This window comes from Dromaius novaehollandiae, chromosome 3, assembly GCF_036370855.1.
Source record: "Dromaius novaehollandiae isolate bDroNov1 chromosome 3, bDroNov1.hap1, whole genome shotgun sequence".
NCBI classification, from domain to species: domain Eukaryota; kingdom Metazoa; phylum Chordata; class Aves; order Casuariiformes; family Dromaiidae; genus Dromaius; species Dromaius novaehollandiae.
The window spans coordinates 4398941-4412862 of NC_088100.1; the positions used below are offsets into that span (position 1 = coordinate 4398941).

General features: G+C 50.6%; 1 protein-coding gene across 1 annotated transcript; it reads left to right on the forward strand.

Moving 5' to 3' along the window:
- The first annotated feature begins 4228 nt into the window (after nucleotides 1-4228).
- Nucleotides 4229-13614, forward strand: XKR5 (XK related 5). The gene is made up of 7 exons (XM_026093865.2): nucleotides 4229-4328; nucleotides 4811-4994; nucleotides 6178-6359; nucleotides 6880-7089; nucleotides 7484-7653; nucleotides 8581-8692; nucleotides 11016-13614. Exons 1-7 carry the CDS (start codon nucleotides 4271-4273, stop codon nucleotides 12152-12154), a joined length of 2055 nt encoding a protein of 684 aa, XP_025949650.2. The 5' UTR covers nucleotides 4229-4270; the 3' UTR covers nucleotides 12155-13614.
- The last annotated feature ends 308 nt before the right edge of the window (nucleotides 13615-13922 follow it).

Below are 13922 nucleotides of genomic sequence, written 5' to 3' on the forward strand. Positions count from 1 at the left end.
TAGCACGCATGCACTGAAATAGCTCACGGGGCTTTACCTGCCTAATGCTAGATGGGCAGGCCGAACGCTGAGCTCCACACAGACTGAGTTTGTTATCCATTTACAGTATCATTCCCTTTTTTCCCAAATGGCGAAAATGCCTGTAGACGCCCTGATTGTTTTTACACTTACTGCAGCGGCCTGAGATACCACAGGGAGAAGAGCAAGGAGCAGGGAGAGTGTCCTCATGGCTTTGGCCGACATGGCAGACCGTCACCCAAAAGCTACTGCGACAAGAGATGCTATGAGAAGAAGGAATGAGCCGGTATTTACAAGGCCTTGATGAATGTGATCTGCAGGGATTTAACAATCCTATTTGGATCTAAACAACATATTTAAAGGGCATGTACTGTAACCTGTAATTAAAAAGCATTCTTGTTTGGATAGATATCATGTCATGCCCCAGCTCTGAGAGGGATTATCCTTTTAACACATATACCTACTAATTCCCTTGGTCTTATCCCAAGCACCGTATTATCAACAAATCACACAAATAGGGAGACATTTCAGCAATCAGCTGCACGCTGTATTTAACTAGACCTGTGGCTGCATGCACAGGGCCCAGTTCACGTCAAGAATTTACACTCTTAACTCCTGATAAGACACATCCTTGCCTCCAGAGGTCCATTTTCTAAATAGAAGAAAATACTTATTCCCTTTGAAGATGCAGAAAGGATTGCCCAAAGCCACATATGCAGTCGGTGACAGATTGAATCCAGAATAAGGGTCACCAAGACCTTCTCTCTCTCTCTGTGCAGCTCTAGCAGGGCAGCTAACAGGACTCTGCAACCTCCTCCTGTGCTACCATTTTAAAAGGGGTTTAAAACATGAGAATCTGCAGCAAAGAGTCACAGAAAAATCGTCCCAAGGCTGGAGGAAGAAGCTTTGCAAAGAGGAGCCAGAGGACCTCCATTTGTGTTTGAAGAAAATACGAAGGGGTGACTTCACCGTGCCATATATGTAGCTTCATTTAAGTCCTGAGCAGCTTTTTAGTGTGCTCCAGGTCTCTGAAATCCAGCGGAGGAAAGCACGGCCAAACCAGTGGCTGGAAGGCAGCCAGAGCAATTTGAAGTAGGCGGTGAAACCAGGGAGGGTGCTTAGCTCTGGGAATAGTTTTCTGGAGGGCTTGCTTTAGCCAAGCAGAGATTATTAGACCCAGACTACCAAGTAACAGTCTCCGGCCTGCGCTGCAGATGATCTAATGGCCCTTTTCTTTCTGTGAAATCTCCAAATGCCTCTCTCCTGCTTTCCAGGAGAAATCTCCTCACAGCTTTTATCGTCCTCCCATGAGCTTGCTCCTCTGTGTAGGAGAACAGAGGTGCCCATGTTGGTTTTCTCCTTCTGTCATGGGCCTTGTTTCGGGAATGTAATGTCATGCCTCCTGTGGCATGGCAGTTCGGAAACCCTGGCTCAGAATAAAGCTTTTGGGCAGAAGGACGGCCAGATTTTTTTGGCAGTTACTTTGAGACTGAGAAAATGCCTGTAGGGGCTCCCTAGGGTGGTTTCTTCCTAGGAAAGATGATGATGGGGGGTAGGGGGATGAGATGGTGAGATTCACATGCCTTGTGAGGATGACACAAAGGGTCACGCTACCTTGCACCAGTGTGAATCATCATAGCTTCCTCACTGCTGGATTTGCAAGCACATATGGTTGTTCAATAGCCTGTCCGCTGCGCTGGGAAGAGGCTTTGCGCTAGGAATAGGCTTGGGTGCCCATCAGAGATTTGACTGTGCTTTGCACCCAGCAGGTTTGGCTTTCCCAGAACAAGCAATTTGTCAGTCATAGCAGTTGTTACCGCTGCAACCAGTTAAGGACAAGGCTGAGAGGCAACCAGTGGTGCTTTTCTTGGCTCCTGCACCCTCTTTACACCCCCAGCTTCATTAAAATACTTTGCTGGAGCTAAGCCCAACAGTTTAAGATCCTTAATGAACCACTTTGCTGAACACAGACATGGCAGCAGGACAAGATGAAAAGCAGGCACTGCGTGGCGCACGACTTTCCAGGCATTACCGACATCAGCTGGACTGCGCAGTTGCCTCAGCTATCTTCTGATCTGCTGGACACACAAGCTGGACACACTTCTGCGCTGTTACCAGACTTGGACCCGGGAAAGCTGAGTCTTTCCACTGACTTTCATGAGAGCTGGATGCAGTCTAGCAATGCAAGGGACAACAGAGCCAACACTGTGTTTTCCAGGCCTTACCCCAGTTATTCTTCAGCTGGGTCACTGGGACAGCCTGTGGCAGGACCCACAGTGTGTTAAGTGGAATTTATTCATCTTTTCCAGCTATGTCATTAATTCACATTGCAATATTTGGTTTCACTTTGATTGCTGATGGAAAGCATATGTGAGCAACTGCACTGTACCTGCCTGTTGGTCAGCCTTCCCCTACCACCCCCACCAGTGTCCACTGGCCACTTAAATCCAAACAGTAGAGCTGAAGCTGCAAAAATACTAAGTTCTTATATGTCTGGCAAAAATCAGTACTGGAGGCAGAGGACAGACCCTGGTAGCCCTCTGTCCAAGAGAGAAAATCGGACAAGCTCAGCTTGTCTGACCAAATCACCAGTTTGGTGCCCTTTTCAGCAGCATGTATGTGCCTCTGAGCAGAAACAGCATATTTGGTCCATTGCTCACATGCTAATACCGAAGAGGAGAGCTGTGCAGGGCATGGAGGTGATAGATATTATCATAGCCAACAAACAACAAAACACACATTTAGTTTTCAGGGTTGCAAAGAAACACTCTAAAATTAAAAAAAAAAAGGAAATGCATAAAAAGCACACCCACACACATATCATGATAACTCAGGTGATTTTGCAAGCCTTGGAAGCCTCATAAATGTTTTTGTAAAAGTTGGGCTTAGCAAAGCTGCGTGGGTAACTGAATGTATGTCTGCTTATCTCATTAAATACAGCTCTGTGCATTGTCTAAGGGCAGGATTCTACCTCCACACGTGCTGTTCTACCTATGCTGTAAGGTTCATTAGCTCCTTGGTTATTACTGTTGGCTTTTTGCAATGACAATTCCTAGAAGATCCCACTGTAAGCCACTGCTAAGACCATCACCACACTAGGCGAGGGCTACCATTACTAGCAATTTTTTGGGAATGCCATTTCTTGGACAAAGAACAACCAGCCTGATCAGACCAGTGGTCCATCTAGCCTGGTCAGCTGTCTTCAGTAATGGGCAGAAAGCGTAGGAGAAATAAGACAAATAAAAAGTGAGCTTTCTTCAAATATTCCTTGCTTTTAGGGAAATTTCTCACATTTTCTGTCTCACGTTTTCTAGAAGTGCATATACAAGTGCTGGTGGATTGGCTCTCCTGCTGGTGGTGATCCTCCCATGAGAAATAAACCACAAGCCCAAAAATGCAGCTGAGCTTTATTTAGAGTTTTATTCGCACTGATAAAACCTTAGCTGATTTTTGGACTTAATTCAACAGCCCTTCCTGGCCTCTCTTGCAGCGACTCGCTGACGATTTATTTTCTAAAATGCACGTGCTTCTTATCGCGGGTTAAACTGGGATGCAGAGCGCAGGGCTGGTGATTAAAAAGCAGGTAAGACAGGCCTGCAACAAGTCCGCATCCACAGAAGGACACCTGCAACCACAAACAGTGGGAACACATTTCACACAGGCTTCATCGCTTCAGTGGGGAAGCCAATGCCTGAATTCATCTGCAGCTTCGCTTGAACATCACGTCCCAGCTGCCAGCTAGTGCTGATCCCTGCAGCAGCTGCTCCTTTGCCACGGGAGCTTCTGCAAGCACGCAGGAACCGGGAAGGTTTGGGGATGAACTTCTGCAAAGGCATAATGTGGAAGGTTTGGGGAAGAGCTTCTGCAAACGTAGGATAATGTGGAAGGTTTGGGGAAGAGCTTCTGCAAACTCAGGATAATGCGGACGGCTTGGCGATGAATTCTGCAAGCGCACGATAATGTGGAAGGTTTGGGGATGAACTTCTGCAAACGCACGATAACCTCGAAGGCTTTGGGATGAACTAACTCCAAGTGCACGGTAACCTGGACGGTCCCGGACGGTGCAGGCCAGCGTCGGTCCGCGGCGACCGGCAATGAGGTTGTGCCCCAGGAGGCAGCCGCGGCGCTAAACCCCGAGCAGGGGAAGCAGCCCGGCCCCGGCGCCCGCCCAGGGGCAGGGCGCCCGCTCGCCCTCCCCTTCCTCCTCCTCTTCCTCCTCCCCCCGCAGCCCCTGCGGGAAGGGGCGCGCAGGATGCGCGGGGCCTTCCCGGGGCTCTGCCTGGCGCTGCTGGCGGCGGAGCGATGCGCGCGTGAGTGAGCGCGTGGGGCAGGGGGGGCTGCGCGGGGGCGAGTGCTGCGCGGGTTTGCGCGCTTTTTTTTCTCATTTTGCGCCGTTTCGCGCGCGGGCAGGATCCGGCCCCGCGCAGCTGCCGCGCTCCTGCCAAGCTGCTGCCCCCGGCGCTTGCAATCTCGAGATGAACCCGGGGGCTGCAACCCCCCCCCCCGCCAGCTCCCACCCTCCTGCAGCCCCAGCGGGGAACCCGCACTTTTGCAGCTTGCGCCCAGTTTTGCATTGCTGCAGCGCCCCGACGCTGTTTTGGGTTTTTGGAGAAGGGTCAATGGGGCTGCAGGCAGGAGAGTTTCTCCCTCTCCTTCCCGCTTTCTTCACTCAGCTGTGCTGGGGATGTGTGGTCACGCAGGGCTGAGCGGGTGCTGAATTTGGGGGGGTTGTTAGGCATTGCGTGTGTGCACGACCACAGCATCCTCCAGCTGCGCCTCTCCGTTTCTCCAGGGCTCTGCGCCATCATCTACTATCTCCTTTCTGGGCAGTACGTCTGGTTTGGGCTGACCGTGTCCTGCCTTGTGCCCGGCTACGCAGCCCAGCTCCTCAGCGCCCTTTGGTTCAGGGCCGACGGGCGCCAGCCGTGCCGCTCGCTCGTGGTGCTCCACGTGCTGCAGCTGGGGATTTGGAAGCGGTAAGAAACACACCCTGGGCACCCAAGCGCCATGTTGTTGGTCCCGTCTTTCGAGGATAAACTGCAATGCTCTGTGCAACGTGTGGCTGGAGGGACCAGCAGCCGCGCTGGCCCTCAGGTCACGCAGGAGATGCTTTGCATTGCAGGAGTGAGGCTTTCCTGGGACTTCCTGAGCTCCCTCACTGCAGAGTGATGTTGTAGGCAAGGAATTAGGGAGAATGTGAGATTTTAGTTGGCGGGTTTGGGCATCTGGCTGACAGTTGGTGCCTCCTCCCAGTCTTAAATGGCTCTGCATGACCCTTTCCGTGTCCCCATACGAATTCTGGGAATAGTTTTATCCTCTCTGACCTCCTACATCTGTTGCTAGAAGCAGCACTGGGTGTGTGCACATGCATTCGTATTTTAATGGAAGACCCTAGCAATAATCTTGCTTTTACCCCGTTGAAGCTGTTGGTGGGGGTGTGATGTTTAGCTAATAACTAGGCATGACTGGAGACCCAAAGTATTGAATGAAGTGCAAGCTATAGTTCCTAACTGCTCTGCAGCCTTTCTTTAGGAGGAAGAAGAGTGAGCGGGAGCTGGCGGCAGGATGGAGGGAGTTGGGACATCAGGCTGGGGAAGGGGTAGCCTGACTGGGAGGCAGAGATCGAAGCAGATGCTCGGCATGCAGGCCGGGCAATTGCTGTTGCAGTCCTTCGTGGGGGAGGAGGTATCTGCAGGTGTTTTGGGTGAGGATTCCCCACCTCTGCAGGTGGTAACATGTATTGAGAGCATGCACCAGGTTTCACCATTTAACTTTCGGTCCCTGAATGTCAGCGTTTACTTGAATGCAAGATGTGCAGGCAGGTCATTGTTTCTCAGCAAAGCTGCAATGGAAGCACGTCCTAATGGGGATGGGTTGTGACTGTGAGGGAGAAGGTGGCTGTAGGGGGAACCTTGCACAGTGGAGAGGGTGGGCAGGAGTGGGGGCATGTTTGTAGACGTGTGAACTGCTAGAGCATTTGGCTCCTGGGGACAATACTGGCTTGACTGACATTCATGGAGCTTATTGCAATACCTGCTTTTGAGTAAGCACTGCCGAAAGGCTGACCCTGTGAAGTAAACTCCATTTCTGTGGAAGTGCAAGGAACTAGCTTGACTTGCTTGCTCCACAGCATGCTGACAGCGTTTGTAACTCTTCCAGGTACTGGGATGTTCTGCAGATGGCAACAAAGGCAGGGGGCAATGGCATTACTGGGGAGCTCCTCATGCAGCAAGGGGACGCATCTGTCCTGTGGCTCCTGGAAGCCCTGCTGCAGAGCCTGCCTCACCTGTTGCTGCAGGCGTACGTCCTCGTGGCTGTGGATCGGACAGGCCTTTTCCTTGGTAAGCTGGGAATTTCCAAGCAGAGAGAAAAAAGAATATTTCTGAGTTGTAGATGATGGTGCATTTGGGTGGGTGATGTTTGTTCCCATGTGGCAGGATGCAGAGCAGGGTAGGCTCTGGATGGAGGAGCATGCTGCAGAGTAAGTGAGCTGCTGCGCTGCAGAGTAACTGCTGGAGCTCTGCCAGTTGGGCATCAGAGGATTCGTCTTTTCTAAGTTACCATGTGGCTGGTAGTAACTTCAGCATAACAAGTCCCTCTGGCGCACCACATTTATCTGTACGCTTCTCCAGCCCATGGCACATGGGCCACTGTACAGCTAGCGCTCCTCAGGGATGTGCTGAACGCTGGCCCCCAGGAACCTCCCAGCAGATCTTTAGTCTCTAAGAAACTGCCAGCAGTAAGCATACTTTGAATCTCAGTGCATCGCATGTCTAATAATATTTAGGCAGGGAGATGCCAGGGTGAGAACATGATGGAGACCAGAAAGCTTTCAGCAAGAGGTCAAAATATTTTTTGCAGGTGTCAGTGCTGGGCTGTCCCTCCTCTCCCTCGCCTGGGCTTTGGTCTCCTACAGCCGCTTCGCGTGCCTGCTCAAGCCGGGCCACCTCTACCTGCCGGCCGCTGCCCTCCTCCGCCTGCTCCTGTGGAGGACAGGGATGCTGGGGACCAGGGTCCTGGCCCTGGTGCTCTTTGCCAGGCTCTATTCCTTCTGGGTTTTCGCCGTGGCTGGTGAGATCATTTTTCATGTTTCATATGTCGTGTCCTGCTTTCGGCCAGAGAGATGCTCCCGGTACTGGGGTACCTGGCACGGCCTCATCCCGTCTGCTGTTTACACCATCCCAGCCCTTGGGTGCAGACACAACGTCTGGCAGTTCTTTTGCTCTCTGTGTACCTCCACACCTCCTCGGAAGCCAGCAAAAGCTCTCCTGGGCCCGTGTTGCTGCCTGGCACCTGGAGTGTTATCAGCCAGAGGTGCTGCCACAGCTTTGTCACGTAGACCTGACCTCCCTCCTGCTTGGATGAAGGAGATGCGTGATGGTTCAGGGAGTGCTCTGCAGCATGACAACATGGTAGCAACACCCGCAGCTCTCCAGGTTTTCTCTCTTGTGCCTTCCCCTCGCAGGTGTCCACTGGCTGGTCATGTCCTTCTGGCTGGTGGCTCAGCAGACAGACATCGTGACACCATCCTGCCGCTGGAGGCTGTTCAACTGCCTGCTGGGAGCCATATATGTCTTCTGCTACATTAATGTCCGGCCCGGTCCCTCCAAGCTCAGAGTGGCTGTGTTTTACGCGGTAGGTGCCCAGGCTATTCAGTATTTTGCATGGATTTGCAGTTTTTGCATGGGAGCAGGAGCATAAATGAAACTTGAAGACTTCTAGCAGAAGAGATGTGTGTGGTGAGCTTTGTTTTTGATTTTTTTTTTTAAGTCCTGGTTAAAGTCCTGGCTCTGCTCTTTTGACCCCATTCAGCACGTGCCAAGGCTTCAGACTCACTAATAACAATTTCGAAGAGCAGGAATTCACAGTCCAAACAGGGAGTCCCCAAAAATTCTCACCCAGAGGCTAATCAACAAGCACCTCTCCTGACACTGGGTGTCCGGGGGCCTTTCCTAGTGATTTCCCCTTTGAGATATTTTCAGAATCTCATCGTTTGCATTGCCACATGCTAAGGTCCAGCACTTCGCCCCAAACCGTGCCATCAGCAAGGTGGATATGCTTTCTGCTCCGGCTTTATTTCATAGAAGCAACCATATAATGTCTTAAGAACGGCAGGAATTCATCAGAGCAGTTGTCCTGCTTTGCCAGAATTACTTTTTGAGATCAGAGAAAAAAACAATCAAAAGACTTTGCAGAAAGTGCAGTTCAGCAACTGGTTTTAAACAGTGACTGCTGTTATTTTACTGAGAATTACAGAGTTTTGCGTGGTACTCCAGCACCTGCAGTTGCTCCCAGTCCTGGGCTGATGCTGGTGCTTTCGACAAGATATCAGCAGAGTCTTTGGAGCAAAAGAGAGAGACTGTGGAAACTTTCTCCCTTTTTTAATAAACAAAGAGAAGCTCCACCTGAATGTAGAGAAGGCTGAAACAAAAGGGAGCTTGCAGTACAGGTGCAAATTAAATAGGCAGAGGCTGGAAACTGTGTGTTTAATGTCATCAGAAGCGTGTCTAAAGCCGTGACTGGGACACGAGTGACATTAGCTCTCCTTCCTCTGCTCTGCAGGTAATGCTGGTGGAAAATACCCTCCTGCTGCTGCTGGCCACAGGGTTCCTGCAAGCGGAGCTGTGGAATAGCCTGTGTCTCACCGGGGCCGTCACATCGGGATTTTTAATAGGTGAGATCAGCTGATTTTTAGAGCCCGACCAAGGGATGCAGGTAGCCTCAGATGGCGTGTTTCGAGTTAAGCAAATCGTCATCATTGGTTATTTTAGTTGCATCAGAATATTTGCTTTGTTTCCTACAGCTGAATTTGCTGTATTTATTTTATAATGCATAAATCCACCTTCGGTCTCAGTTCTTAAAAGCATGTCTTAAAATTCCACCACTGGAAAAGGAGGCTTGTAAAAATGATTCAGATGTAACCAAATGTCTCTGATACTGCCAACAAATATAATATATGCGGTTCTGTTCTATCTGCATGCTTTCTAAGCATATTTGTTCGATTGTGCTTCCTGATGTTTGGCAAACAGTGCCAGCAGTGGTATAATACAGGGGAACGTTGCATGGAAGCATTTTCATTTTAGCACACAGTGATGAAATATGAAGGTGGCTTTTGACTGATTGGCCGTAACAGGCTGGATTTGTATGTTTTGGGAATGTGCTGGTGTGGGATCGTGCAGAACTACAGCAGCTTTCTCCCACCCCTCTTTTCTTTCAAAGACCAGGGGTGTTTCTGTAAATGGAGAGGCTTTTTGTGTCCACGGAGAAGACTTTTTGGTTTGTGATGGAGAAGGTTTTGTCAGAGGTGGCTTCGGGACTGGGGTAGTTTGATGGCAAGGACTAGATGTGTGTTGCATTGTGGAGGATGCTAGGCCCCTTTTGCGAGAGTTTAGTGACTTTCATGGAAAATGCTGGCCTGGTGCTTGCTGCTCCAGCACTCAGTGAGTGCATTACCTGCTCTGATGGGGAACGAGAGGGAAGCTAATCCCACCTCTCCGTTCTCTCCCTGCATAACTGGAGAGCTTGGAGTAGGAAAGTTACTTCTTCACCTGCAAGGAGCTTCAGCTCACCCTTCAGCAGGGGGTTCAGTAACCCATCTGAGGGGGAACACTGGAGGATTATTGCTTCTTCCCTGCCCAGAAGGCCAGGAGATAGATGTGACCATGGCATAGCTATGTCCATGGTGGGGTAGCTGTGTCCATGGTGCATTTAATGTCCCATGGCTTTAATGTACAAACAAGCTGAAGCAGGAGAGAGGTCATATAACTCTTGCAAACAACCCCATCAGCATCTCTATTTGCAAAATTGTCATTGGGGAAAGTCCTGTCCCTGAGGTCTGTCCATCTGAGCGAATGGCCCGGCAGACAGACAGACAAGCTGCTGTCCTTCGGTGGGGGTCAGAGTTGCTGTTTTGCCGGGTGAGGTTCCCCCCGGGCTCGTGTTTCCCTGCTGTGATGAAGGGAGAGGGAAGCTGCAACGCCTGCGTGCAGGGCTCCCGTGGGTCTCCCCAGGCTGGCTGTGCACAAGTCATCGTATCCAAGAAAGGACAAATTTGGGCTGGAACAGGAGCTGTTCCTCAGCCCTTGAGCAAGTTTCAGGTGGAAGTAAGAAGGTCGCTTAACATCACAGCAGTGAGTTCTGGTACAGCCCCCAGGTGGGAGCATGTGGGGAAAAGGCAGTGCCAAATCTTATTTGATCAGCTTTTAAAAGCGATAGGGACACAGGAACCCTGTTTTGAAGTTTCAGAAGGGCCCTTTGGGTTATACTCACCTCCCCAGCCTCCTCCCACTTAAATGCATGCAGAGCCATGGGTGTAAAGACCTTTTTGGAGCTGGCACTTGGCAGGAATGGGAAGTTATATTGAAATGGGTGAGATGGGCCAGACTGTTGACTGTTGTCTCAACCTGATGTGAGCTCTTACATTGCCAGTGTGTGCTAAGCCCTTTGAGGAGGCAAACCCCACATGACAAAACAGAGGGTTGGAATGAAGAAAATGGTGATGCTTTTCTTTTTCTTTAGCATTTCTCCCGATATTGGCCAGTGAATGTGGGTGAAACCTTGCTGATGTCTTCCCATTAATGGCTGGTGGATGGGGATGCTGCGAGATGAGAAGGATCGCTGGGCTCACCTCTTTGCTGCTTCACGGTCACCCGTGTCCATGCCCTGCTGACATCAGTGGCTGCTTCTCCATGCACCTGTCAGTCTGCAAATCAATCTGAATTTCTAGGAAATTCTGTCTTGAGAGTGTTCTGCTGCCAAAAAATGTTGTATTCCAATGTTTTTTTCCCTTTCCAGGAAGCTGCTCAAGGGGGATTTTTGCACTGCTTTAAATATTTAAGTTTTGAAACAAGTGCTGCACTAACGTCTAATGCCAAGCTGCAGCTCTGCAAAGGGTCTCTTGATCAGGAGAAGACAGCGAGATCCAACCTCCCTTCTCTTGCACACCTCACCGAAATGATGGCAGAAGGGTCCCTTGATACATTTCTGCTCTTTTCCAGGCGCTGCAGCTCTGGCGGTTTATTACAGCCTGCTTCACCCCAAGTCCACAGAGATCTGGCAAGGTTTCCTGGAGAAATCCTGCAGTGTTGCGGCCACCAGTGATGATGGAGCTGGTTCCCAAGCAGGGCAGAGCTTGGGAATTTCGAGTCGGGGAGATGGCGAGTCCTTGCTGGTGGAAAGGACAGAGGTGGCTTCCAGGAACCAGAACGGGTCATCGCTCATGCAATCCGGAGGGCGCGTCTCAGAGGATGACTGGACAAGCCATCACCACTGGTTGCTGGTAAAGCTGGCCTTGAAGACGGGAGATATCTCCAAGATCAACGCAACTTTTGGAGATGGTGGCGTAGGAGAGATTTACCCTGGAGGACTGATGCTGGGCAAACCCTCCAGGGTTGAGCCCAGGGCAAACCTTACCCTCCTGACAAGGGAAATGGGTCCTCTGGGTTTTGCATCTGATGTGACTGATAAGAAATTGCTGGCAGTAGGGAATGCAGGAAGCAGCAAACACAACCCCGGTGCTGCAGGAACCTCACGAGAGGACCATGGGCCCATAACGCAAGATGCCCTGAGTGGCAGCAATGCTGCATGGCACAGAGCAGGACAAGAGCCTGGTTTTCACCCTGCCATATCCTTTCCCAACAGCTGGGACTCAGCTGAGGCTTGTGAGAGCTCATCTCTCTACTTCAGCGCAACCACTGGAGGCATTGCCTTTCCTGGCGCGGAGTCGGAAATGGCTGTGCAAAGGGCCCCACTGGAAAGAAATGGCGAACCCCAGCCTCCACCGGACCGCCTGGGTGGAAAAGGAGAGGACTTCCCCGTTGGGATGGGGAACATCAGCCCAATCTTGGGCCCTGGGGCCCACAGCCATCTGCAGAGCAGCTCGTCCCTCTGTGGCGCTAGCGAATGTGGGGCGGCGGATGCCTCCAAGGAGGGCTCAGAGCTGGTGGGTGCCCTCACGGGGTGGCATAGCTGTCAGGGTGCCCCGTCCTCTGGGACGCGGGTTCCTGTCGGGAGGAGCAAGCTGAGGCCCCCTGAGGAGCCACGCTTCACGTCCACCCCCAAGGCTGACCCCAAGTGCCCCCAGCAAGGACCGAGGGGGCTGGCAGAGAGGAGCGGTCTGTCTGGGTTGCTGGAGTGACCAGGATCAGCACCTCCCAAGAACAGCACTGGGGCAACTACCTCTGTCACCAAGGTACGGCAAGAGGGAGTGGGACACTACCACTGCCCGTGAAGACTGTCCTGTGGGTGCCCGTGCCACCAGGCAGATGCGGTCCTTCATCGCTTTCATCCCGCTGCACCTTCTTGCAGTTTTAGGGAGGCTCAAAGGTTAGAATAGGTAGCTTAAAGTCTATATTTCAATATTTATTGAACTTATTTATATAACAATCCTGCTAGGCAGCTGGAGCACTCTACCTTTTATGTATTTGTGACAATGTCTTGAAACACATCCTTTAACAAGTGCCTTGTATGAGCTACCAGTCTGTCTCCAGCTTGGAGATCTGGTGCTGTCTCCACTTCCCCTTGGTGGCAGGGAGAGTGGCCAAAGCAAGAGTCTTTTCAGGTTAAACAAGTGCCTAAGACAAAAAAATCATGAGTTTCCTCTCAGCTGGAGGGCTCCCTTCTTTGTGGGCAGAACAAGTCCTAAGGTAAGGCTCAGCAGCTTTTGATTTATGAAACCCCGCCGGGTTCATCTTGAGAACTTTTCCACTCCATTCACTGGGGCCAAATAGGAGCCCAGACCCTCTTTACACTGCAAACTCCAACCTCAGGACACCAAATTATTTAAAAAGGCAATGTCCTGCTTGCTTGTTCACAGTCCCACTTACTAAAGTTAATCACAGGTGAAATTAATGTCCCCTGACACATGGCCCCTCCTGGGCTCCAGCATTTGGTGAAGAACGATGCTCCATCAGTAGCAGCTAGGTTGGAACAGGAACATCAGATACGTCCTGAGAGAGCTGGGCTGAGATTTTATGATAATTGTTTTAAACTTGATCAGATGAAAGAAATATTCAGCCTATTTATTCTGACCCAAATTTTGGACAATTTCCTTATTAGAAATTTTTTTAACAAAGCATCCTGCAATGGAGTAAGCTCTTGGGTCCCAGCTGATGCACATCTGGCAGAGTCCTCCAGCTGTTCTGCTGGCAGCACTGCTGTCCCACTGAGGGCTGCACTCTGCTGGTGCCAAGGGTCAGGGAAAACTGGGAGGAAGGACAGGCATGCGATGAATTATTAAAAAAAGCAAAACAAAACAAAAACACTGCTATTTAGCATTTGCTGCTGAGAAGTGACCCAAACAGACGTTTCGTCAAGCTGATTTGCGCACTGAAAAGCCTATTGGCCAGTGCTACTTTCGCAGTGAAGCTACTTTCCAGCATGACTAAAACTCTGTACTCTGTCTCCGTTACAACTCCAGCACATCTGCATTTTGACTGTGCTCTGCGGGGAGGAAAAAATTGCACTGATGGTTTTAGGCTGCTCGCTATGTGCACGCTTGCTGCATCGTGCAGAAGGCAGCGGAGCTGAGGTTTTTATTCAGCTTGTTTTTTTTAATCTTTGGTAATACATAACTACTGCTTTAAAAAGCAAACCGACCTTTGCTGTATCTGTGTCTCATGTCGGGGTGCTCGGGGGCTGAAATGTTAAGCGTACAGAAGTCCTCTCTGGACATTGCTATAGGGGGTATTGGACCTCACTCTTCTGCTTCTTTGCAAGTAAGCCCCTGCACAGCTTCCTGACCTGCACTTTTGCAACTCTACTTTCCTGTTTTCTTAGATCTTATCATTATATCCAGCCTCAATCAACCTTTTCATTTAATCAGGTAGGTGTGTTTTTCTTCCTTCAGAGGAGGATGTGCAAAGAAAGGACACAAATATGAATGAACGTAGGACTTCACATTGCTC